Genomic DNA, 24,351 nt, shown 5'->3' on the forward strand with positions numbered 1-24,351 from the left:
TTTAAACTCATCACCTACGTAGACGAGGCCTACACGCTGCTGCAGGCTGGTAATTAACTAATAATTAATTAATTAATTAATATTTAAACTCATCACCTACGTAGACGAGGCCTACACGCTGCTGCAGGCTGGTAATTAACTAATAATTAATTAATTAATATTTAAACTCATCACCTACGTAGACGAGGCCTACACGCTGCTGCAGGCTGGTAATTAACTAATAACTAATTAATTAATTAATATTTAAACTCATCACCTACGTGGACGAGGCCTATACGCTGCTGCAGGCTGGTAATTAACTCATAATTAATTAATATTTAAACTCATCACCTACGTAGACGAGGCCTACACGCTGCTGCAGGCTGGTAATTAATTAACTCATTAATTAATTAATATTTAAACTCATCACCTACGTAGACGAGGCGTACACGCTGCTGCAGGCTGGTAATTAATTAACTCATTAATTAATTAAGATTTAAACTCATCACCTACGTAGACGAGGCCTACACGCTGCTGCAGTTTGGTAATTAATGAATGAATTAATATTTAAAAACCAGCGTAGACCAGGCGTATCAGCAACACTGCAAAAACTCCAAATCTTACCAGGAATATTTGTCTTATTTGTAGTTAAAATGTCTCATAAAATGTCTCAAAATTGTTGTTTTTTCCAGTGATGAGTCTTGTTTTAAGTGTAATGAGATTTTTTGACTAAAAATGAGACATTTTAACTAGAAATAAGACAAATATTCCTGGTAAGATTTGGAGTTTTTGCAGTGCATAATTTAGTTTTAGTCATATCGATTAACATCTTACATCTTATGTATATTTATAATTGATCTTTTAACTAAAGAAAACAGTGTTTTATCCGATTACTGGATAAATGGATTAATGACTGTTTGTGATTTCAGACGTCGGGACGAAGGAATCCAGGATTGAACAGCAGATCAAGTTCTTCGGAAACGTCGGTCTTTTATTCTTTTATTCCTTTTTCATTTCATTTTTCATGTTTTCTTGTTTTCTGTTTAAAAAAAGCTCATTTTTATAAAACTCAGGTATATTAATATTTATAATGCTCAGGTATATTTATATTTATGATGATCAGGTATATTAATATTTATAATATTCAGGTATATTAATATTTATAATGCTCAGGTATGTTTATATTTATAATGCTCAGGTATATTAATATTTATAATGCTCAGGTATATTTATATTTATAATGCTCAGGTATATTAATATTTATAACGCTCAGGTATATTAATATTTATAATGCTCAGGTATATTTATATTTATAATGCTCAGGTATATTAATATTTATAATGCTCAGGTATATTAATATTTATAATGTTCAGGTATATTTATATTTATAATGCTCAGGTATATTTATATCTATAATGCTCAGGTATATTAGTATTTATAATGCTCAGGTATATTAATATTTATAATGCTCAGGTGTATTTATATTTATAATGCTCAGGTGTATTTATATTTATAATGTTCTGGTATATTAATATTTATAATGCTCAGGTATATTAATATTTATAATGCTCAGGTATATTTATATTTATAATGCTCAGTTATATTAATATTTATAATGCTCAGGTGTATTTATATTTATAATGCTCTGGTATATTTATATTTATAATGCTCAGGTATATTTATATTTATAATGTTCAGGTATATTTATATTTATAACGCTCAGGTATATTTATATTTATAATGCTCAGGTATATTAATATTTATAATGTTCAGGTATATTTATATTTATAACGCTCAGGTATATTTATATTTATAATGCTCAGGTATATTTATATTTATAATGCTCAGTTATATTAATATTTATAATGCTCAGGTGTATTTATATTTATAATGCTCTGGTATATTTATATTTATAATGCTCAGGTATATTTATATTTATAATGTTCAGGTATATTTATATTTATAACGCTCAGGTATATTTATATTTATAATGCTCAGGTATATTAATATTTATAATGTTCAGGTATATTTATATTTATAACGCTCAGGTATATTTATATTTATAATGCTCAGGTATATTTATATTTATAATGCTCAGGTATATTTATATTTATAATGCTCAGGTATATTAATATTTATAATGCTCAGGTATATTTATATTTATAATGCTCAGGTATATTAATATTTATAATGCTCAGGTGTATTTATATTTATAATGCTCTGGTATATTTATATTTATAATGCTCAGGTATATTTATATTTATAATGCTCAGGTATATTAATATTTATAACGCTCAGGTATATTAATATTTATAATGCTCAGGTATATTTATATTTATAATGCTCAGGTATATTAATATTTATAATGCTCAGGTATATTAATATTTATAATGTTCAGGTATATTTATATTTATAACGCTCAGGTATATTTATATTTATAATGCTCAGGTATATTTATATTTATAATGCTCAGGTATATTAATATTTATAATGCTCAGGTATATTAATATTTATAATGCTCAGGTGTATTTATATTTATAATGCTCAGGTGTATTTATATTTATAATGCTCAGGTATATTAATATTTATAATGCTCAGGTGTATTTATATTTATAATGTTCTGGTATATTAATATTTATAATGCTCAGGTATATTAATATTTATAATGCTCAGGTATATTTATATTTATAATGCTCAGTTATATTAATATTTATAATGCTCAGGTGTATTTATATTTATAATGCTCTGGTATATTTATATTTATAATGCTCAGGTATATTTATATTTATAATGTTCAGGTATATTTATATTTATAACGCTCAGGTATATTTATATTTATAATGCTCAGGTATATTAATATTTATAATGTTCAGGTATATTTATATTTATAACGCTCAGGTATATTTATATTTATAATGCTCAGGTATATTTATATTTATAATGCTCAGGTGTATTTATATTTATAATGTTCTGGTATATTAATATTTATAATGCTCAGGTATATTAATATTTATAATGCTCAGGTATATTTATATTTATAATGCTCAGTTATATTAATATTTATAATGCTCAGGTGTATTTATATTTATAATGCTCTGGTATATTTATATTTATAATGCTCAGGTATATTTATATTTATAATGTTCAGGTATATTTATATTTATAACGCTCAGGTATATTTATATTTATAATGCTCAGGTATATTAATATTTATAATGTTCAGGTATATTTATATTTATAACGCTCAGGTATATTTATATTTATAATGCTCAGGTATATTTATATTTATAATGCTCAGTTATATTAATATTTATAATGCTCAGGTGTATTTATATTTATAATGCTCTGGTATATTTATATTTATAATGCTCAGGTATATTTATATTTATAATGTTCAGGTATATTTATATTTATAACGCTCAGGTATATTTATATTTATAATGCTCAGGTATATTAATATTTATAATGTTCAGGTATATTTATATTTATAACGCTCAGGTATATTTATATTTATAATGCTCAGGTATATTTATATTTATAATGCTCAGGTATATTAATATTTATAATGCTCAGGTATATTAATATTTATAATGCTCAGGTATATTTATATTTATAATGCTCAGGTATATTAATATTTATAATGCTCAGGTGTATTTATATTTATAATGCTCTGGTATATTTATATTTATAATGCTCAGGTATATTTATATTTATAATGCTCAGGTATATTAATATTTATAACGCTCAGGTATATTAATATTTATAATGCTCAGGTATATTTATATTTATAATGCTCAGGTATATTAATATTTATAATGCTCAGGTATATTAATATTTATAATGTTCAGGTATATTTATATTTATAACGCTCAGGTATATTTATATTTATAATGCTCAGGTATATTTATATTTATAATGCTCAGGTATATTAATATTTATAATGCTCAGGTATATTAATATTTATAATGCTCAGGTGTATTTATATTTATAATGCTCAGGTGTATTTATATTTATAATGCTCAGGTATATTAATATTTATAATGCTCAGGTGTATTTATATTTATAATGTTCTGGTATATTAATATTTATAATGCTCAGGTATATTAATATTTATAATGCTCAGGTATATTTATATTTATAATGCTCAGTTATATTAATATTTATAATGCTCAGGTGTATTTATATTTATAATGCTCTGGTATATTTATATTTATAATGCTCAGGTATATTTATATTTATAATGTTCAGGTATATTTATATTTATAACGCTCAGGTATATTTATATTTATAATGCTCAGGTATATTAATATTTATAATGTTCAGGTATATTTATATTTATAACGCTCAGGTATATTTATATTTATAATGCTCAGGTATATTTATATTTATAATGCTCAGGTATATTAATATTTATAATGCTCAGGTATATTAATATTTATAATGCTCAGGTGTATTTATATTTATAATGCTCAGGTGTATTTATATTTATAATGCTCAGGTATATTAATATTTATAATGCTCAGGTGTATTTATATTTATAATGTTCTGGTATATTAATATTTATAATGCTCAGGTATATTAATATTTATAATGCTCAGGTATATTTATATTTATAATGCTCAGTTATATTAATATTTATAATGATCAGGTGTATTTATATTTATAATGCTCTGGTATATTTATATTTATAATGCTCAGGTATATTTATATTTCTAATGCTCAGGTATATTAATATTTATAATGCTCAGGTATATTTATATTTATAATGTTCTGGTATATTAATATTTATAATGCTCAGGTATATTAATGTTTATATTTATAAAGCTCTGGTATATTAATATTTATAATGCTCAGGTATATTAATGTTTATATTTATAATGCTCAGGTATATTTATATTTATAATGCTCAGGTATATTTATATTTATAATGAGCAGGTATATTTATATTTATAATGCTCAGGTATATTTATATTTATAATGTTCAGGTATATTTATATTTATAATGTTCAGGTATATTTATATTTATAATGCTCAGGTATATTTATATTTATAATGCTCAGGTATATTTATATTTATAATGTTCAGGTATATTTATATTTATAATGTTCAGGTATATTTATATTTATAATGCTCAGGTATATTTATATTTATAATGCTCAGGTATATTTATATTTATAATGCTCAGGTATATTTATATTTATAATGCTCAGGTATATTTATATTTACAATGCTCTGGTATATTTATATTTATAATATTCAGGTATATTTATATTTATAATGCTCAGGTATATTTATATTTATAACGCTCAGGTGTATTTATATTTATAATGCTCAGGTATATTTATATTTATAATTCTCTGGTATATTTATATTTATAATATTCAGGTATATTTATATTTATAATGCTCAGGTATATTTATATTTATAATGCTCAGGTATATTAATGTTTATATTTATAAAGCTCTGGTATATTAATATTTATAATGCTCAGGTATATTAATGTTTATATTTATAATGCTCAGGTATATTTATATTTATAATGCTCAGGTATATTTATATTTATAATGATCAGGTATATTTATATTTATAATGCTCAGGTATATTTATATTTATAATGTTCAGGTATATTTATATTTATAATGTTCAGGTATATTTATATTTATAATGCTCAGGTATATTTATATTTATAATGCTCAGGTATATTTATATTTATAATGTTCAGGTATATTTATATTTATAATGTTCAGGTATATTTATATTTATAATGCTCAGGTATATTTATATTTATAATGCTCAGGTATATTTATATTTATAATGCTCAGGTATATTTATATTTATAATGCTCAGGTATATTTATATTTATAATGCTCTGGTATATTTATATTTATAATATTCAGGTATATTTATATTTATAATGCTCAGGTATATTTATATTTATAACGCTCAGGTGTATTTATATTTATAATGCTCAGGTATATTTATATTTATAATTCTCTTGTATATTTATATTTATAATATTCAGGTGTATTTATATTTATAATGCTCAGGTGTATTTATATTTATAATGCTCAGGTATATTAATATTTATAATGCTCAGGTGTATTTATATTTATAATGTTCTGGTATATTAATATTTATAATGCTCAGGTATATTAATATTTATAATGCTCAGGTATATTTATATTTATAATGCTCAGTTATATTAATATTTATAATGCTCAGGTGTATTTATATTTATAATGCTCTGGTATATTTATATTTATAATGCTCAGGTATATTTATATTTCTAATGCTCAGGTATATTAATATTTATAATGCTCAGGTATATTTATATTTATAATGTTCTGGTATATTAATATTTATAATGCTCAGGTATATTAATGTTTATATTTATAAAGCTCTGGTATATTAATATTTATAATGCTCAGGTATATTAATGTTTATATTTATAATGCTCAGGTATATTTATATTTATAATGCTCAGGTATATTTATATTTATAATGATCAGGTATATTTATATTTATAATGCTCAGGTATATTTATATTTATAATGTTCAGGTATATTTATATTTATAATGTTCAGTTATATTTATATTTATAATGCTCAGGTATATTTATATTTATAATGCTCAGGTATATTTATATTTATAATGTTCAGGTATATTTATATTTATAATGTTCAGGTATATTTATATTTATAATGCTCAGGTATATTTATATTTATAATGCTCAGGTATATTTATATTTATAATGCTCAGGTATATTTATATTTATAATGCTCAGGTATATTTATATTTATAATGCTCTGGTATATTTATATTTATAATATTCAGGTATATTTATATTTATAATGCTCAGGTATATTTATATTTATAACGCTCAGGTGTATTTATATTTATAATGCTCAGGTATATTTATATTTATAATTCTCTGGTATATTTATATTTATAATATTCAGGTATATTTATATTTATAATGCTCAGGTATATTTATATTTATAATGCTCAGGTATATTAATGTTTATATTTATAAAGCTCTGGTATATTAATATTTATAATGCTCAGGTATATTAATGTTTATATTTATAATGCTCAGGTATATTTATATTTATAATGCTCAGGTATATTTATATTTATAATGATCAGGTATATTTATATTTATAATGCTCAGGTATATTTATATTTATAATGTTCAGGTATATTTATATTTATAATGTTCAGGTATATTTATATTTATAATGCTCAGGTATATTTATATTTATAATGCTCAGGTATATTTATATTTATAATGTTCAGGTATATTTATATTTATAATGTTCAGGTATATTTATATTTATAATGCTCAGGTATATTTATATTTATAATGCTCAGGTATATTTATATTTATAATGCTCAGGTATATTTATATTTATAATGCTCAGGTATATTTATATTTATAATGCTCTGGTATATTTATATTTATAATATTCAGGTATATTTATATTTATAATGCTCAGGTATATTTATATTTATAACGCTCAGGTGTATTTATATTTATAATGCTCAGGTATATTTATATTTATAATTCTCTTGTATATTTATATTTATAATATTCAGGTATATTTATATTTATAATGCTCAGGTATATTTATATTTATAATAATAATAGGTATATTTTGCTGTTTTATCCATAAGTCTTTAATTCCTCCTACTCCCGTTCCGGCATGAAGGTTTATTTCTTTTTGATTTTTTTTTACTGTTTATTTGTATTATTTTTTTCTGATGTTTTGTGTAATTAGGGCCCGAGCACTGACAGTGCTAGGGCCCTAATGTTTCTGTAGGAATTTTTCTTCTTTTATTTTCATAATTATTTTATGCTCGAAATAAAGATTTCAGTTCAATTCAATTAGACAAAACATGACAGCAGCGATATATATATATATATATATATATATATATATATATATATATATATATATATATATATATTTTAAAACTGTCGTGTCTCCGTCTCCGTCCACCAGGTGGTGCTGCCGTTGGTGGATCAGTACTTTAAAAACCACCGGCTCTACTTCCTGTCCACGGCCATCCATCCAATCAGCAGCGGAGGCCACGCCTCCAACAAGGAGAAGGAGATGGTGACCAGGTGAGACGCGCGGCTAGAGCCACTAGCGCGGCTAGCGCGACTAGCGTAGGGCTAGTCGACCGGCGGCTCTTTAGCGCCGCCCTAGTGGCTCCTGGAGCTTTTTCAAAAATTTTGACCTATTTTTTCCTTTTTTTCTCTTTTTTTCTTCCTTTTTCCTTTGCTTTTTTTTCTCGACATTTTTACTTTTTTCTCGAAATTTTGACTTTTTTCTCAAGATTTTTACTTTTTTCTCGAAATCTTGACTTTTTTCTCGAGATTTTTACTTTTTTCTCGACATTTCAACTTTTTTCTCGAGATTTTGACTTTTTTCTCGACATTTTGACTTTTTTCTCGACATTTTGACTTTTTTCTCAAAAGTTTTCAAAAGGTTTTCTAGACGTCTATGACTGCTCTGTAAATGTCTCTTTTATCTTTATCTTCTCATTCGTCTCCTCTTTCTCCTTGTTGAATCTCAGTCTTTTCTGTAAACTGGGAGTTCTTGTCAGACACAGGATCTCCTTATTTGGTAAGGACGTTGAAACCAAAGTGTTTCATTGGTTTGTGTTTCCACGTAAATCATTTTGATTGGTTTGTGTTTCCACATAAATCATTTCGATTGGTTTGTGTTTCCACATAAATCATTTTGATTGGTTTGTGTCACATAAATCAATTAGATTGGTTTGTGTTTCCACGTAAATCATTTTGATTGATTTGTGTTTCCACATAAATCATTTTGATTGGTTTGTGTTTCCACATAAATCATTTTGATTGGTTTGTGTTTCCACATCAATCATTTTGATTGGTTTGTGTTTCCACATCAATCATTTTGATTGGTTTGTGTTTCCACATCAATCATTTTGAGTTGATTTTCCTGAAGTTTGACATTTGGATCCATCATTGCTTGCTTGTCAGACTCATGGCTACTTTTTTTTTGGCATGTTCTTCCCCCTGAAAGTCTGTTAATTAGTCTGTTAATGAGTCTGTTAATGAGTCTGTTAATTAGTCTGTTAATTAGTCTGTTAATTAGTCTGTTAATTGGCAGTAACGACGGTAGCAGGACGTTGATACTAGAGGTTAAAAAGACCTTAGACTGGAAGGAATGTTCAAAAATCAGCCGTCTCTCTAGTTCTTTCTTTCTTTCTTTCTTTCTTTCTTTCTTTCTTTCTTTCTTTCTTTCTTTCTTTCTTTCTTTCTTTCTTTCTTTCTTTCTTTCTTTCTTTCTTTCTTTCTTTCTTTCTTTCTTTCTTTCTGTGAAAGAGGTTATAACCGTTGTTGTTGTTCCGCGGTATGGAAGACCAATGAGAGAACAGTTGGTTCATTTATCAACAGCTTTAAACCGCTACAGACGGTTGTGAACACAAACGCCACAAACGAGAAACCAAACAACTGTATGGATTTAGCCCCCAACAACCAAACAAACGGGCCAGCGGTCTGAAAGCACCTTAGTCTCCGACGTGATAGAACAAGTTCCAGCGTTTACCCGTTTTAGCATCTTAGTGTTGACGTGCATGTGGTTTTGTTGTTTTGGTGTTTTGGTGCATCCGTGTGTGAAGACGCCGTTTGCCGTTTGGTCTTCAGTCAAAGATGTTCCACCTATGCAAACTTTTGGATATAAAGCATCTTTATCAGATCATTATCTCCACTTCCAATCTTTAATCATTATTTGATTGCTGCGAGATCCTGGCAAAGTTTACATACAACGGAACATCTTTTTCCCCCGAATTTTGCTTTGACAGTCAGTACTAAACTTGCCTAAGTGCGTGGAAGATGCATTCTTACGCTGTTGTGTCCGACTGACGGATCACCGTGACGACGGTTTCTCTCCAGGAAGCAACGCGACGTCGATCGTCAACTGTCTGCAGATCCTGGGACAGAGTCTGGACGCCAGGTACGCTGTTGAGTTTCCTCTAGTGTCAGGGTCAACTCCTGTTTTATGACTAGGCTGTTTCCTCTAGTAGACTCCTGTTTTATGACTAGGCTGTTTCCTCTAGTTGCAGGGTCAACTCCTGTTTTATGATGACTAGGCTGTTTCCTCTAGTTGCAGGGTCAACTCCTGTTTTATGACTAGGCTGTTTCCTCTAGTTGCAGGGTCAACTCCTGTTTTATGACTAGGCTCTTTCCTCTAGTTGCAGGGTCAACTCCTGTTTTATGACTAGGCTGTTTCCTCTAGTCAACTCCTGTTTTATGACTAGGCTGTTTCCTCTAGTTGCAGGGTCAACTCCTGTTTTATGACTAGGTGGTTTTCTCTAGTTGCAGGGTCAACTCCTGTTTTATGACTAGGCTGTTTCCTCTAGTTGCAGGGTCAACTCCTGTTTTATGACTAGGCTGTTTCCTCTAGTTGCAGGGTCAACTCCTGTTTTATGACTAGGCTGTTTTCTCTAGTTGCAGGGTCAACTCCTGTTTTATGACTAGGCTGTTTCCTCTAGTTACAGGGTCAACTCCTGTTTTATGACTAGGCTGTTTTCTCTAGTTGCAACTCCTGTTTTATGACTAGGCTGTTTCCTCTAGTTGCAGGGTCAACTCCTGTTTTATGACTAGGCTGTTTCCTCTAGTTGCAGGGTCAACTCCTGTTTTATGACTAGGCTGTTTCCTCTAGTTGCAGAGTCAACTCCTGTTTTATGACTAGGCTGTTTTCTCTAGTTGCAACTCCTGTTTTATGACTAGGCTGTTTCCTCTAGTTGCAGGGTCAACTCCTGTTTTATGACTAGGCTGTTTCCTCTAGTTGCAGGGTCAACTCCTGTTTTATGACTAGGCTGTTTCCTCTAGTTGCAGGGTCAACTCCTGTTTTATGACTAGGCTGTTTCCTCTAGTTCCAACTCCTGTTTTATGACTAGGCTGTTTCCTCTAGTTGCAGAGTCAACTCCTGTTTTATGACTAGGCTGTTTCCTCTAGTTGCAGGGTCAACTCCTGTTTTATGACTAGGCTGTTTCTTCTAGTTGCAGGGTCAACTCCTGTTTTATGACTAGGCTGTTTTCTCTAGTTGCAACTCCTGTTTTATGACTAGGCTGTTTCCTCTAGTTGCAGGGTCAACTCCTGTTTTATGACTAGGCTGTTTCCTCTAGTTACAGGGTCAACTCCTGTTTTATGACTAGGCTGTTTTCTCTAGTTGCAACTCCTGTTTTATGACTAGGCTGTTTCCTCTAGTTGCAGGGTCAACTCCTGTTTTATGACTAGGCTGTTTCCTCTAGTTGCAGAGTCAACTCCTGTTTTATGACTAGGCTGTTTTCTCTAGTTGCAGGGTCAACTCCTGTTTTATGACTAGGCTGTTTCTTCTAGTTGCAGGGTCAACTCCTGTTTTATGACTAGGCTGTTTTCTCTAGTTGCAACTCCTGTTTTATGACTAGGCTGTTTCCTCTAGTTGCAGGGTCAACTCCTGTTTTATGACTAGGCTGTTTCCTCTAGTTGCAGGGTCAACTCCTGTTTTATGACTAGGCTGTTTCCTCTAGTTGCAGGGTCAACTCCTGTTTTATGACTAGGCTGTTTCCTCTAGTTACAGGGTCAACTCCTGTTTTATGACTAGGCTGTTTTCTCTAGTTGCAACTCCTGTTTTATGACTAGGCTGTTTCCTCTAGTTGCAGGGTCAACTCCTGTTTTATGACTAGGCTGTTTCCTCTAGTTGCAGAGTCAACTCCTGTTTTATGACTAGGCTGTTTTCTCTAGTTGCAGGGTCAACTCCTGTTTTATGACTAGGCTGTTTCTTCTAGTTGCAGGGTCAACTCCTGTTTTATGACTAGGCTGTTTTCTCTAGTTGCAACTCCTGTTTTATGACTAGGCTGTTTCCTCTAGTTGCAGGGTCAACTCCTGTTTTATGACTAGGCTGTTTCCTCTAGTTGCAGGGTCAACTCCTGTTTTATGACTAGGCTGTTTCCTCTAGTTGCAGGGTCAACTCCTGTTTTATGACTAGGCTGTTTCCTCTAGTTCCAACTCCTGTTTTATGACTAGGCTGTTTCCTCTAGTTGCAGAGTCAACTCCTGTTTTATGACTAGGCTGTTTCCTCTAGTTGCAGGGTCAACTCCTGTTTTATGACTAGGCTGTTTTCTCTAGTTGCAGGATCAACTCCTGTTTTATGACTAGGCTGTTTCCTATAATTGCAGGGTCAACTCCTGTTTTATGACTAGGCTGTTTCCTCTAGTTGCAGGGCAATATCCGTTTTTGTAAATACCCGGCTATGTGGAAACGTGGCCTAAGTATTTGGTCACTAACGACCCTGAATCTCCTCCAGGACGGTGATGAAGACGGGCCTGGACTCTGTGAAAGTCGCGCTGCGCTCGTACTTCGACAGCGTGGCGGAGGATCTGGAGATGACTCAGCAGAACCTGAAACTGGGCCAGTTCTCCCACAGCCGGGATCAACCGCGGAGCTGCCAGATCATCAACTACGCCGTGTTCGCGCTGCTGCCCGTCATCTCCTCGCTGTTCGAGCACATCGGGCAGAATCTGTTCGGAGAGGATCTCATACGTGAGTAGAACCCGTTAGTGAGTAGAACCCGTTAGTGACTAGAACCCGTTAGTGAGTAGAACCTGTTAGTGAGTAGAACCCGTTGTGCAGGGGTGTTCAAAGTCGGTGAGGGCCGGTGTCCTGCATGTTTTAGATGTACGTGCGTTCTTTCGTGCATGCGTTCTTTCGTGCGTGTGTGCGTTTTTTCGTGCGTGCGTTGTTTCGTGCGTTCTTTCGTGCTTTTTTTCGTGCGTGCGTTCTTTCGTGCGTGCGTTGTTTCGTGCGTTCTTTCGTGCGTTTTTTCGTGCGTGCGTTCTTTCGTGCGTTTTTTCGTGCGTTCTGTCGTGCGTGTGTGCGTTTTTTCGTGTGCGTTTTTTCGTGCGTCCTTTCGTGCGTGCGTGCGTTTTCTCGTGCGTTCTTTCGTGCGTTTTCGACATTTCAACTTTTTTCTCAACATTTCAATGTTTTTTTCAACTTTTTTCTCGACATTTCGACTTTTTTCTCGAAATTGTAGTTCTGAAGTTCGTGCGTTTCTTCGTGCGTGCGTTCTTTCGTACGTGCGTTCTTTTGTGCGTGCGTGCGTTCTTTCGTGCGTTTTTTCGTGCATGCGTTCTTTCATGCGTGCGTTCTTTCCTACGTGCTTTCTTTCGTGCATTTTTTAGTGCGTGCGTTCTTTCGTGCGTGCGTGCGTTCTTTCGTGCGTGCGTTCTTTCGTGCATGCGTTCTTTCGTGCGTGTGTGCGTTTTTTCGTGCGTGCGTTGTTTCGTGCGTTCTTTCGTGCTTTTTTTCGTGCGTGCGTTCTTTCGTGCGTGCGTTGTTTCGTGCGTTCTTTCGTGCGTTTTTTCGTGCGTGCGTTCCCTTCGTGCGTTTTTTCGTGCGTTCTGTCGTGCGTGTGTGCGTTTTTTCGTGCGTTTTTTCGTGCGTCCTTTCGTGCGTGCGTGCGTTTTCTCGTGCGTTCTTTCGTGCGTTTTCGACATTTCAACTTTTTTCTCAACATTTCAATGTTTTTTTCAACTTTTTTCTCGACATTTTGACTTTTTTCTTGAAATTGTAGTTCTGAAGTTCGTGCGTTTCTTCGTGCGTGCGTGCGTTCTTTCGTGCGTTTTTTCGTGCATGCGTTCTTTCATGCGTGCGTTCTTTCCTACGTGCTTTCTTTCGTGCATTTTTTAGTGCGTGCGTTCTTTCGTGCGTTCTTTCGTGCGTGCGTGCGTTCTTTCGTGCGTGCGTTCTTTCGTGCATGCGTTCTTTCGTGGGTATGTGCGTTTTTTCGTGCGTGCAATGTTTCGTGCATTCTCTCGTGCTTTTTTTCGTGCGTGCGTTCTTTCGTGCGTGCGTTGTTTCGTGCGTTCTTTCGTGCATTTTTTTCGTGCGTGCGTTCTTTCGTGCGTTCTGTCGTGCGTGTGTGCGTTTTTTTGTGCGTTTTTCCGTGCATGCGTCCTTTCGTGCGTGCGTGCGTTTTCTCGTGCGTTCTTTCGTGCATTTTCGACATTTCAACTTTTTTCTCAACATTTCAATGTTTTTTTTCAACTTTTTTCTCGACATTTTGACTTTTTTCTTGAAATTGTAGTTCTGAAGTTCGTGCGTTTCTTTGTGCGTGCGTGCGTTCTTTCGTGCGTTTTTTCGTGCATGCGTTCTTTCATGCGTGCGTTCTTTCCTACGTGCTTTCTTTCGTGCATTTTTTAGTGCGTGCGTTCTTTCGTGCGTTCTTTCGTGCGTGCGTGCGTTCTTTCGTGCGTGCGTTCTTTCGTGCATGCGTTCTTTCGTGCGTATGTGCGTTTTTTCGTGCGTGCAATGTTTCGTGCATTCTTTCGTGCTTTTTTTCGTGCATGCGTTCTTTCGTGCGTGCGTTGTTTCGTGCGTTCTTTCGTGCATTTTTTTCGTGCGTGCGTTCTTTCGTGCGTTCTGTCGTGCGTGTGTGCGTTTTTCCGTGCATGCGTCCTTTCGTGCGTGCGTGCGTTTTCTCGTGCGTTCTTTCGTGCGTTTTCGACATTTCAACTTTTTTCTCAACATTTCAATGTTTTTTTCAACTTTTTTCTCGACATTTCGACTTTTTTCTCGAAATTGTAGTTCTGAAGTAGAACCTGTTAGTGAGTAGAACCTGTTAGTGACTAGAACCCGTTAGTGAGTAGAACCCGTTAGTGCAGGAGTGTTCAAAGTCGGTGAGGGCCGGTGTCCTGCATGTTTTAGATGTGTCCCTTTTTTTATCAAACCGTGATACAAGGAGCTTGGTCATCGACAGAACTATCCAGACTTTGATGACAAGGTGGTGACGACCGTTAATTAGAATCAGGTGTGTTGATGCAGGAAACAACTAAAACATGCAGGACTGCGGCCCTCAAGGACCGACTTTGTACACCCCTGTGTTAGTGAGTGCGTTCTTTCGTGCGTTTCTTCGTGCGTGCGTTCTTTCCTACGTGCTTTCTTTCGTGCATTTTTTAGTGCGTGCGTTCTTCCGTGCGTTTTTTCGTGCGTGCGTTCTTTCGTGCGTGCGTTCTTTCGTGCATGCGTTTTTTCATGTGTTCTTTCGTGCTTTTTTTCGTGCGTGCGTTCTTTCGTGCGTGCGTTCTTCCGTGCGTTTTTTCGTGCGTGCGTTCTTTCGTGCGTGCGTTCTTTCGTGCGTGCGTTCTTTCGTGCATGCGTTTTTTCATGTGTTCTTTCGTGCTTTTTTTCGTGCGTGCGTTCTTTCGTGCGTGCGTTCTTTCGTGCGTTTTTTCGTGCGTGCGTTCTTTCGTGCGTTTTTTCGTGCGTTTTTTCGTGCGTTTTTTCATGCGTTCTTTCATGCGTGCGTGCTTTTTCTCGTGCGTTCTTTCGTGCGTTTTCGACATTTCAACTTTTTTCTCAACATTTTAATGTTTTTTTCAACTTTTTTCTCGACATTTCGACTTTTATCAAAATTGTAGTTCTGAAGTAGAACCTGTTAGTGAGTAGAACCTGTTCATACGTGAGTAGAAGGCAGCAGTTGTTGTTCTCCGTGGTGGAGATGAGTCCGTGTTTTGAATCTGCTCGTCCTTCCGTCTCCAGTGGACGACGTCCAGGTTTCCTGCTACCGGATCCTGAACAGCCTGTACTTTCTGGGAACCAACAAAAGCATCTACGTGGAGAGGTAACGCATCAAACACAAACACATAAATATTAACTAAACACACACCTGAAACCAAAGAACCAATCAGTTCCTGAGTTAAAGGAAAAGCAGATTATTCTCTGTTCTCTCTCCGAGTTAAAGCAGATTATTCTCTGTTCTCTCTCCGAGTTTAAGCAGATTATTCTCTGTTCTCTCTCCGAGTTAAAGCAGATTATTCTCTGTTCTCTCTCCGAGTTAAAGCAGATTATTCTGTGTTCTCTCTCCGAGTTAAAGCAGATTATTCTCTGTTCTCTCTCCGAGTTAAAGCAGATTATTCTCTGTTCTCTCTCCGAGTTAAAGCAGATTATTCTCTGTTCTCTCTCCGAGTTAAAGCAGATTATTCTGCGTTCTCTCTCCGAGTTAAAGCAGATTATTCTCTGTTCTCTCTCCGAGTTAAAGCAGATTATTCTCTGTTCTCTCTCCAAGTTAAAGCAGATTATTCTATGTTCTCTCTCCGAGTTAAAGCAGATTATTCTCTGTTCTCTCTCCAGGCAGCGTCCAGCGCTGGGAAAGTGTTTGGCCGCCTTTTCCACGGCGTTCCCGGTCGCGTTCCTGGAACCGCAGCTCAACAAATTCAACAGCTTCTCCATCTACAACAGCAAAGGCAGCAAAGACCGAGCAGGTGGAACTTTCACTTACAATCAGAAATAACTGCTGAGGCAAATGTTCACCTTTATGCTGATGATACTGGGGTTTACTGTTCTGCTTCCCTAAACCAGAACTCTGTCAGACGTTTGTCCTCTGGTGTCTAGGCCTGTGTTGAAAAAATTGATTCTCCGATTTTAAATCGATTCTGATATTAATTCCTAAAAATTGATTCATATGTCTAAAGATCACTTTAAAAAAAAAAAAAATTATCATTACATTACAACTTTTGGTAAATTTTTGTTTATGCCCAAAAAAGGAATATTGTGTTGGACACGAGAATAACTGGTGTTGTGTTTTTGCCTTTAAATATGTTTATAATTGCATAAATTGTCTATATTTCTTTGTTTTATATACTGTCTTGGGGTTACATTTGCATAAATGTTAAAAACCAAATTCTCATAAATGTGTTAAAAAATAAAAGCGTTTTCATCCGTCTGTTTCCTCCTGGATCTGTTTGGTAATTCTGACCCACGATGTTTCTGTTTCAGTTCTATCAGCATTCTGGGAGCTGATTGGTCCTTACAGCATCATTAGCTGCAATACTTGCTGATGAATCTCAATATAATACTAGTAGTAATATGTTGCAGAACTACAGTCATATCATTCATGCAACAGCTCAAAAAACAGTTTTAATAACACTAACCCAAATCAATATCGGATCGAATCGGATCGAATCGGATCGTGGTAATTGATTCTGAATCTTAAGAATCGGAATCGAATCGACTCTTGATATTTGAATCGATACCCAGCCCTACTGGTGTCTAACAGTTTCCTGCTTGTTTCTCAGCGTTAGGTCTTCCAGGGCCGGTAGATGTTTGTCCTCTGGTGTCTAACAGTTTATTCCTTGTTTCCCAGCGTTAGGTCTTCCAGGGCCGGTAGCCGACGTTTGTCCTCTTGTGTGTCTAACAGTTTCCTGTCGTTTCCCAGCGTTAGGTCTTCCAGGGCCGGTAGACGTTCGTCCTCTGGTGTCTAACAGTTTCCTGTCGTTTCCCAGCGTTAGGTCTTCCAGGGCCGGTAGATGTTTGTCCTCTGGTGTCTAACAGTTTATTCCTTGTTGTTTCCCAGCGTTAGGTCTTCCAGGGCTGGTAGATGTTTGTCCTCTGGTGTCTAACAGTTTATTCCTGTCGTTTCCCAGCGTTAGGTCTTCCAGGGCCGGTAGACGTTTGTCCTCTGTTGTCTAACAGTTTATTCCTTGTTGTTTCCCAGCGTTAGGTCTTCCAGGGCCGGTAGCCGACGTTTGTCCTCTCATCCCGAACCTGGACAAGTCTCTGGAGGAGATCGAGGAGTTAGCAGAGTCCGGCATGAGATACAACCAGATGCCTCACGTCATGGAGGTGAATCTCACTCTTCTCTCGTCAGATTCAATTCAATTCAATCGATTGCAACAACATAAAACAGGTGGATTGTTGAAAACAAAAGAATGATGCTCACACAAAGAATAATTATTTAACGAAATTGTCTTAGTCGTAGTTGAGCTTCAAGCTTATATCAATTAATTTATGTAGATATATAGATTTATATTATAGATATGTTATATGTAGGTATGTATATAGCTAAATTGAGTTATATTATACGTACAGTGTTTATATGTCTATATTAATATATATTGATTTATAGTTATATGTAGATATGTCGATATATAGATTTACAGTAATTTTTATGTATATAATTGGAGGTAAATATATGAACCAGTGTATATATAGCATATCTACTCTTATATAGTTATTCAAGTATATTGTTATACCATTGCTGTCTATTGTTCTCTATTATATTGTAGTATTATAGTAAAGTAATGATAATGTAATACTATACATTATAATTACTTCTATTAGTACATACATACATAATAGCACAACTAAATGTTGGGCATTTGTTTTGTTTTATTTTTGTTTGCTTTGATTTGTTGTTGACTATATTTATATATACATATAATTGAGTATTATATCACTATAATGAATAGTTATTAAAGTAGGGGTGTTTGGTTATGTGTGTTTTATAAGAAAGCTTATTGAATTTCTTGTTAGATGTAAGAATGTAGTAAGTAAGTAATTGATACAGTTCCACCGCCTTTTTTGCCCCCCGTGTTATAAGTTTTATACCGTTTCCTCACAGTTCTCACTGGAGCTTCCCGTTGGATAAAACTGGTGATATTAAAACACACAATAGTGGTCTGACAGCCAGGTCAACACCAGAGAAGTGAGTAGGCTATGTTCAGATCTAAGGTGTGTCCTCTGTTGTGAGTAGGCTGTGTTCAGATCTAAGGTGTGTCCTCTGTTGTGAGTAGGCTGTGTTCAGATCTAAGGTGTGTCCTCTCTTGTGAGTAGGCTGTGTTCAGATCTAAGGTGTGTCCCTTGTTGTGAGTAGGCTGTGTTCAGATCTAAGGTGTGTCCTCTCTTGTGAGTAGGCTGTGTTCAGATCTAAGGTGTGTTCTTTGTTGTGTGTAGGCTGTGTTCAGATCTAAGGTGTGTCCTTTGTTGTGAGTAGGCTGTGTTCAGATCTAAGGAGTGTCCTCTGTTGTGAGTAGGCTGTGCTCAGATCTAAGGTGTGTTCTTTGTTGTGAGTAGGCTGTGTTCAAATCTAAGGTGTGTCATTTGTTGTGAGTAGGCTGTGTTCAGATCTAAGGTGTGTCCTTTGTTGTGAGTAGGCTGTGTTCAGATCTAAGGTGTGTCTTTTATTGCGAGTAGGCTGTGTTCAGATCTAAGGTTTGTCCTTTGTTGTGGGTAGGCTGTGTTCAGATTTAAGGTGTGTCCTTTATTGTGAGTAGGCTGTCTCAAGATCTAAGGTGTGTCCTCTGTTGTGAGTAGGCTGTGTTCAGATCTAAGGTGTGTCCTTTATTGTGAGTAGGCTTTGTTCAGATCTAAGCTGTGTCCTCTGTTGTGAGTAGGCTGTGGTCAGATCTAAGGTGTGTCCTTTGTTGTGGGTAGGCTGTGTTCAGATCTAAGGTGTGTCCTCTGTTGTGAGTAGGCTGTGTTCAGATCTAAGGTGTGTCCTCTGTTGTGAGTAGGCTGTGGTCAGATCTAAGGTGTGTCCTTTGTTGTGGGTAGGCTGTGTTCAGATCTAAGGTGTGTCCTCTGTTGTGAGTAGGCTGTGTTCAGATCTACGGTGTGTCCTTTGTTGTGAGTAGGCTGTGTTCAGATCTAAGATGTGTTCTTTGTTGTGAGTAGCCTGTGTTCAGATCTAAGGTGTGTCCCTTATTGTGAGTAGGTTGTGTTCAGATGTAAGGTGTGTCCTCTCTTGTGAGTAGGCTGTGTTCAGACCTAAGGTGTGTCCCTTATTGTGAGTAGGTTGTGTTCAGATGTAAGGTGTGTCCTCTGTTGTGAGTAGGCTGTGTTCAGATCTAAGGTGTGTCCTTTGTTGTGAGTAGGCTGTGTTCAGATCTAAGGTGTGCCCTTTGTTGTGAGTAGGCTGTGGTCAGATCTAAGGTGTGTCCTTTGTTGTGGGTAGGCTGTGTTCAAATCTAAGGTGTGTCCTCTGTTGTGAGTAGGCTGTGTTCAGATCTAAGGTGTGTCCTCTGTTGTGAGTAGGCTGTGGTCAGATCTAAGGTGTGTCCTTTGTTGTGGGTAGGCTGTTTTCAGATCTAAGGTGTGTTCTTTGTTGTGAGTAGGCTGTGTTCAAATCTAAGGTCTATCCTTTGTTGTGAGTAGGCTGTGTTCAGATCTAAGGTGTGTTCTTTGTTGTGTGTAGGCTGTGTTCAGATCTAAGGTGTGTCCTTTGTTGTGAGTAGGCTGTGTTCAGATCTAAGGAGTGTCCTCTGTTGTGAGTAGGCTGTGTTCAGATCTAAGGTGTGTTCTTTGTTGTGAGTAGGCTGTGTTCAAATCTAAGGTGTGTCATTTGTTGTGAGTAGGCTGTGTTCAGATCTAAGGTGTGTCCTTTGTTGTGAGTAGGCTGTGTTCAGATCTAAGGTGTGTCCTTTGTTGTGAGTAGGCTGTGTTCAGATCTAAGGTTTGTCCTTTGTTGTGGGTAGGCTGTGTTCAGATTTAAGGTGTGTCCTTTATTGTGAGTAGGCTGTCTCAAGATCTAAGGTGTGTCCTCTGTTGTGAGTAGGCTGTGTTCAGATCTAAGGTGTGTCCTTTATTGTGAGTAGGCTTTGTTCAGATCTAAGGTGTGTCCTTTGTTGTGAGTAGGCTGTGTTCAGATCTAAGGTGTGTCCTTTGTTGTGAGTAGGCTGTGTTCAGATCTAAGGTGTGTCATTTGTTGTGATTAGACTGTGTTCAGATCTAAGGTTTGTCCTTTGTTGTGATTAGGCTGTGTTCAGATTTAAGGTGTGTCCTTTGTTGTGAGTAGGCTGTCTCAAGATCTAAGGTGTGTCCTCTGTTGTGAGTAGGCTGTGTTCAGATCTAAGGTGTGTCCTTTATTGTGAGTAGGCTGTGTTCAGATCTAAGGTGTGTCTTTTATTGTGAGTAGGCTGTGTTCAGATCTAAGGTGTGTCCTTTGTTGTGAGTAGGCTGTGTTCAGATCTAAGGTGTGTCCTTTGTTGTGAGTAGGCTGTGTTCAGATCTAAGGTGTGCCCCTTGTTGTGTGTAGGCTGTGTTCAGATCTAAGGTGTGTCCTTTGTTGTGTGTAGACTGTGTTCAGATCTACTGTGTGTCCTTTGTTGTGAGTAGGCCGTGTGATGTGTTGTTTAAAATCATTACTCTTTAGACGTCTTAAAATCTCATTTCCATAACAATTCCCTGTTATCATCAATGTCGTTAAATTCACCAGTTATTAAAATGGTTCCACCGCCTTTATTGGCTCCCCTGGTAGAAAATAAAACATTTGAATTTGGCGAGGAAACCTCAGTGAGAATAAGCACTAAAATGTGTCCATCGATATAGTTGTCTACAATCAGATAATAAAAACAACAAACTTAAAGCAAACCTTAACAGGTAAAGAAAAAAGAAAAAAATCATTCCGTTTAACATTTAGATACACATATAAACAATACATATTCATACATTTTACAACATCAACAAATTCAAACGATGTATAGTTACATGTATAGTATATGTATAGTACATAGTGTATATATATATATATATATATATATATATATATATATATATATATATATATATATATATATATATGTATATATATATGTATATATATATATATATGTATATATATATATATATATATATATATATATATATATATATATATATATATATATATATACGCACATACCCATATACTTTTTACATTATTTATTTATGTAATAATAATTAAACAGGTTTTTGTATCTACGCTAGGTGGTTTTGCTGATGCAGCTACATGTAAACAGCTACATGTCAACCGGTTTTATTTGTATTTATATTAGACATGTTTATAGGTATCTATAAACAGGCTTTATTTGTATCTCTAGGTGGTTTTGCCGATGCTGTGCAGCTACATGTCCCACTGGTGGGAACACGGCCCGGAGAGCGACGCGGCTAACGGCGACACGGCTACCGGCTGCTGCACGTCCGTCACGTCGGAACACATGAACGCTCTGCTGGGAAACATCCTGAAGATCATCTACAACAACCTGGGGGTGGACGAGGGCGCCTGGATGAAGAGGCTGGCCGGTAAATACCCACGTTAGCACAAGTTAGCCTAGACTAGACCGGTAAACACGACGCTAGCACGAGTTAGCCTAGACTAGACCCAGGACTAAACTCAGACAAGGAAATTTGATAATTTTTATTATGCACTTCGAGAAAAAAGTCAAAATGTCTAGAATAATGTTGAAGTACAATTTCAAGGATAAAGTCGAAATTTCGCCTTTTTTCTCAACATTTCAACTTTTTTTTTTTTAGAAAAGCCCTTCAAACTTTTTAAACATTTTCATAAAATGCTAACAGGGAGTTTCTGCTCTGATCTCGTCTGGTTCAGTTAGAAACGTTTCAAGGTTTTATTCTTTACTAACTCCACGTTTCAGGGTTTTATTCTTTATTCTTCTTTGTTTTTTCCTCCAGTGTTTTCAGGGTTTTATTCTTTATTCTTATTCCAGTGTTTTATTCTTTATTCTTTATTCTTATTCCAGTGTTTTATTCTTTATTATTTATTCTTATTCCAGTGTTTTATTCTTTATTCTTTCTTCTTATTCCAGTGTTTTAAAGGTTTTATTCTTTATTCTTTTTTCTAGTGTTTTCTCAGCCGATCATCAGCAAGGCCAAAGTTCAGCTGCTGAAAAGTCACTTCCTCCCGTTGATGGAGAAGCTGAAGAAAGTGAGTATCATCTTTATAGTATTATAATATAGTACTTTATAGTACTATACTATAGTACTTTATAGTACTATACTATAGTACTTTATAGTATTATACTATAGTACTTTATATTATTATACTATAGTACTTTATAGTACTATACTATAGTACTTTATAGTATTATACTATAGTACTTTATATTATTATACTATAGTACTTTATAGTACTATGCTATAGTACTTTATAGTACTATACTATAGTACTTTATATTATTATACTATAGTACTTTATAGTACTATACTATAGTACTTTATAGTATTATACTACAGTACTTTATATTATTATACTATAATACTTTATAGTACTATAATATAGTACTTTATAGTATTATACTATAGTACTTTATATTATTATACTATAGTACTTTATAGTACTATACTATAGTAATTTATAGTATTATACTATAGTACTTTATAGTATTATACTATAGTACTTTATATTATTATACTATAATACTTTATAGTACTATACTATAGTACTTTATAGTATTATACTATAGTACTTTATATTATTATACTATAGTACTTTATAGTATGATACTATAGTACTTTATAGTACTATACTATAGTACTTTATAGTATTATACTATAGTACTTTATATTATTATACTATAGTACTTTATAGTACTATGCTATAGTACTTTATAGTATTATACTATAGTACTTTATAGTACTATACTATAGTACTTTATAGTATGATACTATAGTACTTTATAGTATTATACTATAGTACTTTATATTATTATACTATAATACTTTATATTATTATACTATAGTACTTTATAGTATTATACTATAGTACTTTATAGTACTATACTATAGTACTTTATAGTATTATACTATAGTACTTTATATTATTATACTATAGTACTTTATAGTATGATACTATAGTACTTTATAGTACTATACTATAGTACTTTATAGTATTATACTATAGTACTTTATAGTATGATACTATAGTACTTTATAGTACTATACTATAGTACTTTATATACTACATACAGGTTATGTTTCCGTATTTTCCCTCCATCTCCACCAGAAAGCGTGCGTGGTTCTCCAGGATGAAGAGCAGAACCGAGCCGAGGGAAGAGGAGAAATGTCTGAGACGGAGCTGCTGATTCTGGACCAGTTCACGGTTCTGGTGCGAGACCTGTACGCCGTTTACCCGCTACTGGTGCGCTACGTGGACAGAAACAGGTTAGCATCGTTAGCATCTACCCGCTACTGGTGCGCTACGTGGACAGAAACAGGTTAGCATCGTTAGCATCTACCTGCTACTGGTGCACTACGTGGACGGAAACAAGTTAGCATCATTAGCATCTACCCGCTACTGGTGCGCTACGTGGACAGAAACAGGTTAGCATCGTTAGCATCTACCCGCTACTGGTGCGCTACGTGGACAGAAACAGGTTAGCATCGTTAGCATCTACCTGCTACTGGTGCACTACGTGGACGGAAACAAGTTAGCATCATTAGCATCTACCCGCTACTGGTGCGCTACGTGGTTAAAAACAGGTTAGCATATCTGTTAGCATCTCTGTTAGCATTTACCCGCTACTGGTGCGCTACTTGGACAGAAACAGGTTAGCATCGTTAGCATCTACCCGCTGCTGGTGCACTATGTGGACAAAAACAGGTTAGCATCGTTAGCATCTACCTGCTACTGGTGCATCTACCCGCTACTGGTGAGCTACTTGGACAAAAACAGGCTAGCATCGTTAGCATCTACCCGCTACTGGTGCGCTACGTGGACAGAAACAAGTTAGCATCTCTGGTAGCATCTCCATTAGCATCTACCCACTGCTGGTACGTGGACAGGAATATGTTAGCAT

General features: G+C 34.5%; 1 protein-coding gene across 1 annotated transcript in view; it reads left to right on the top strand.

Moving 5' to 3' along the window:
* The window catches only part of ryr2a (ryanodine receptor 2a (cardiac)), a 267,704-nt gene that overhangs the window by 163,289 nt on the left and 80,064 nt on the right, over positions 1-24,351 (top strand). Inside the window, 11 exon segments of the mRNA XM_061709313.1 lie at positions 909-961; positions 7,983-8,104; positions 8,560-8,609; positions 9,911-9,971; positions 12,306-12,541; positions 15,542-15,623; positions 16,133-16,263; positions 17,496-17,623; positions 21,637-21,838; positions 22,399-22,481; positions 23,559-23,716. Of these exon segments, the coding sequence (XP_061565297.1) occupies positions 909-961; positions 7,983-8,104; positions 8,560-8,609; positions 9,911-9,971; positions 12,306-12,541; positions 15,542-15,623; positions 16,133-16,263; positions 17,496-17,623; positions 21,637-21,838; positions 22,399-22,481; positions 23,559-23,716 (1,306 nt within the window).

The sequence above is a fragment of the Cololabis saira genome, chromosome 19 (assembly GCF_033807715.1).
Source record: "Cololabis saira isolate AMF1-May2022 chromosome 19, fColSai1.1, whole genome shotgun sequence".
In the NCBI taxonomy this organism is placed as follows: domain Eukaryota; kingdom Metazoa; phylum Chordata; class Actinopteri; order Beloniformes; family Belonidae; genus Cololabis; species Cololabis saira.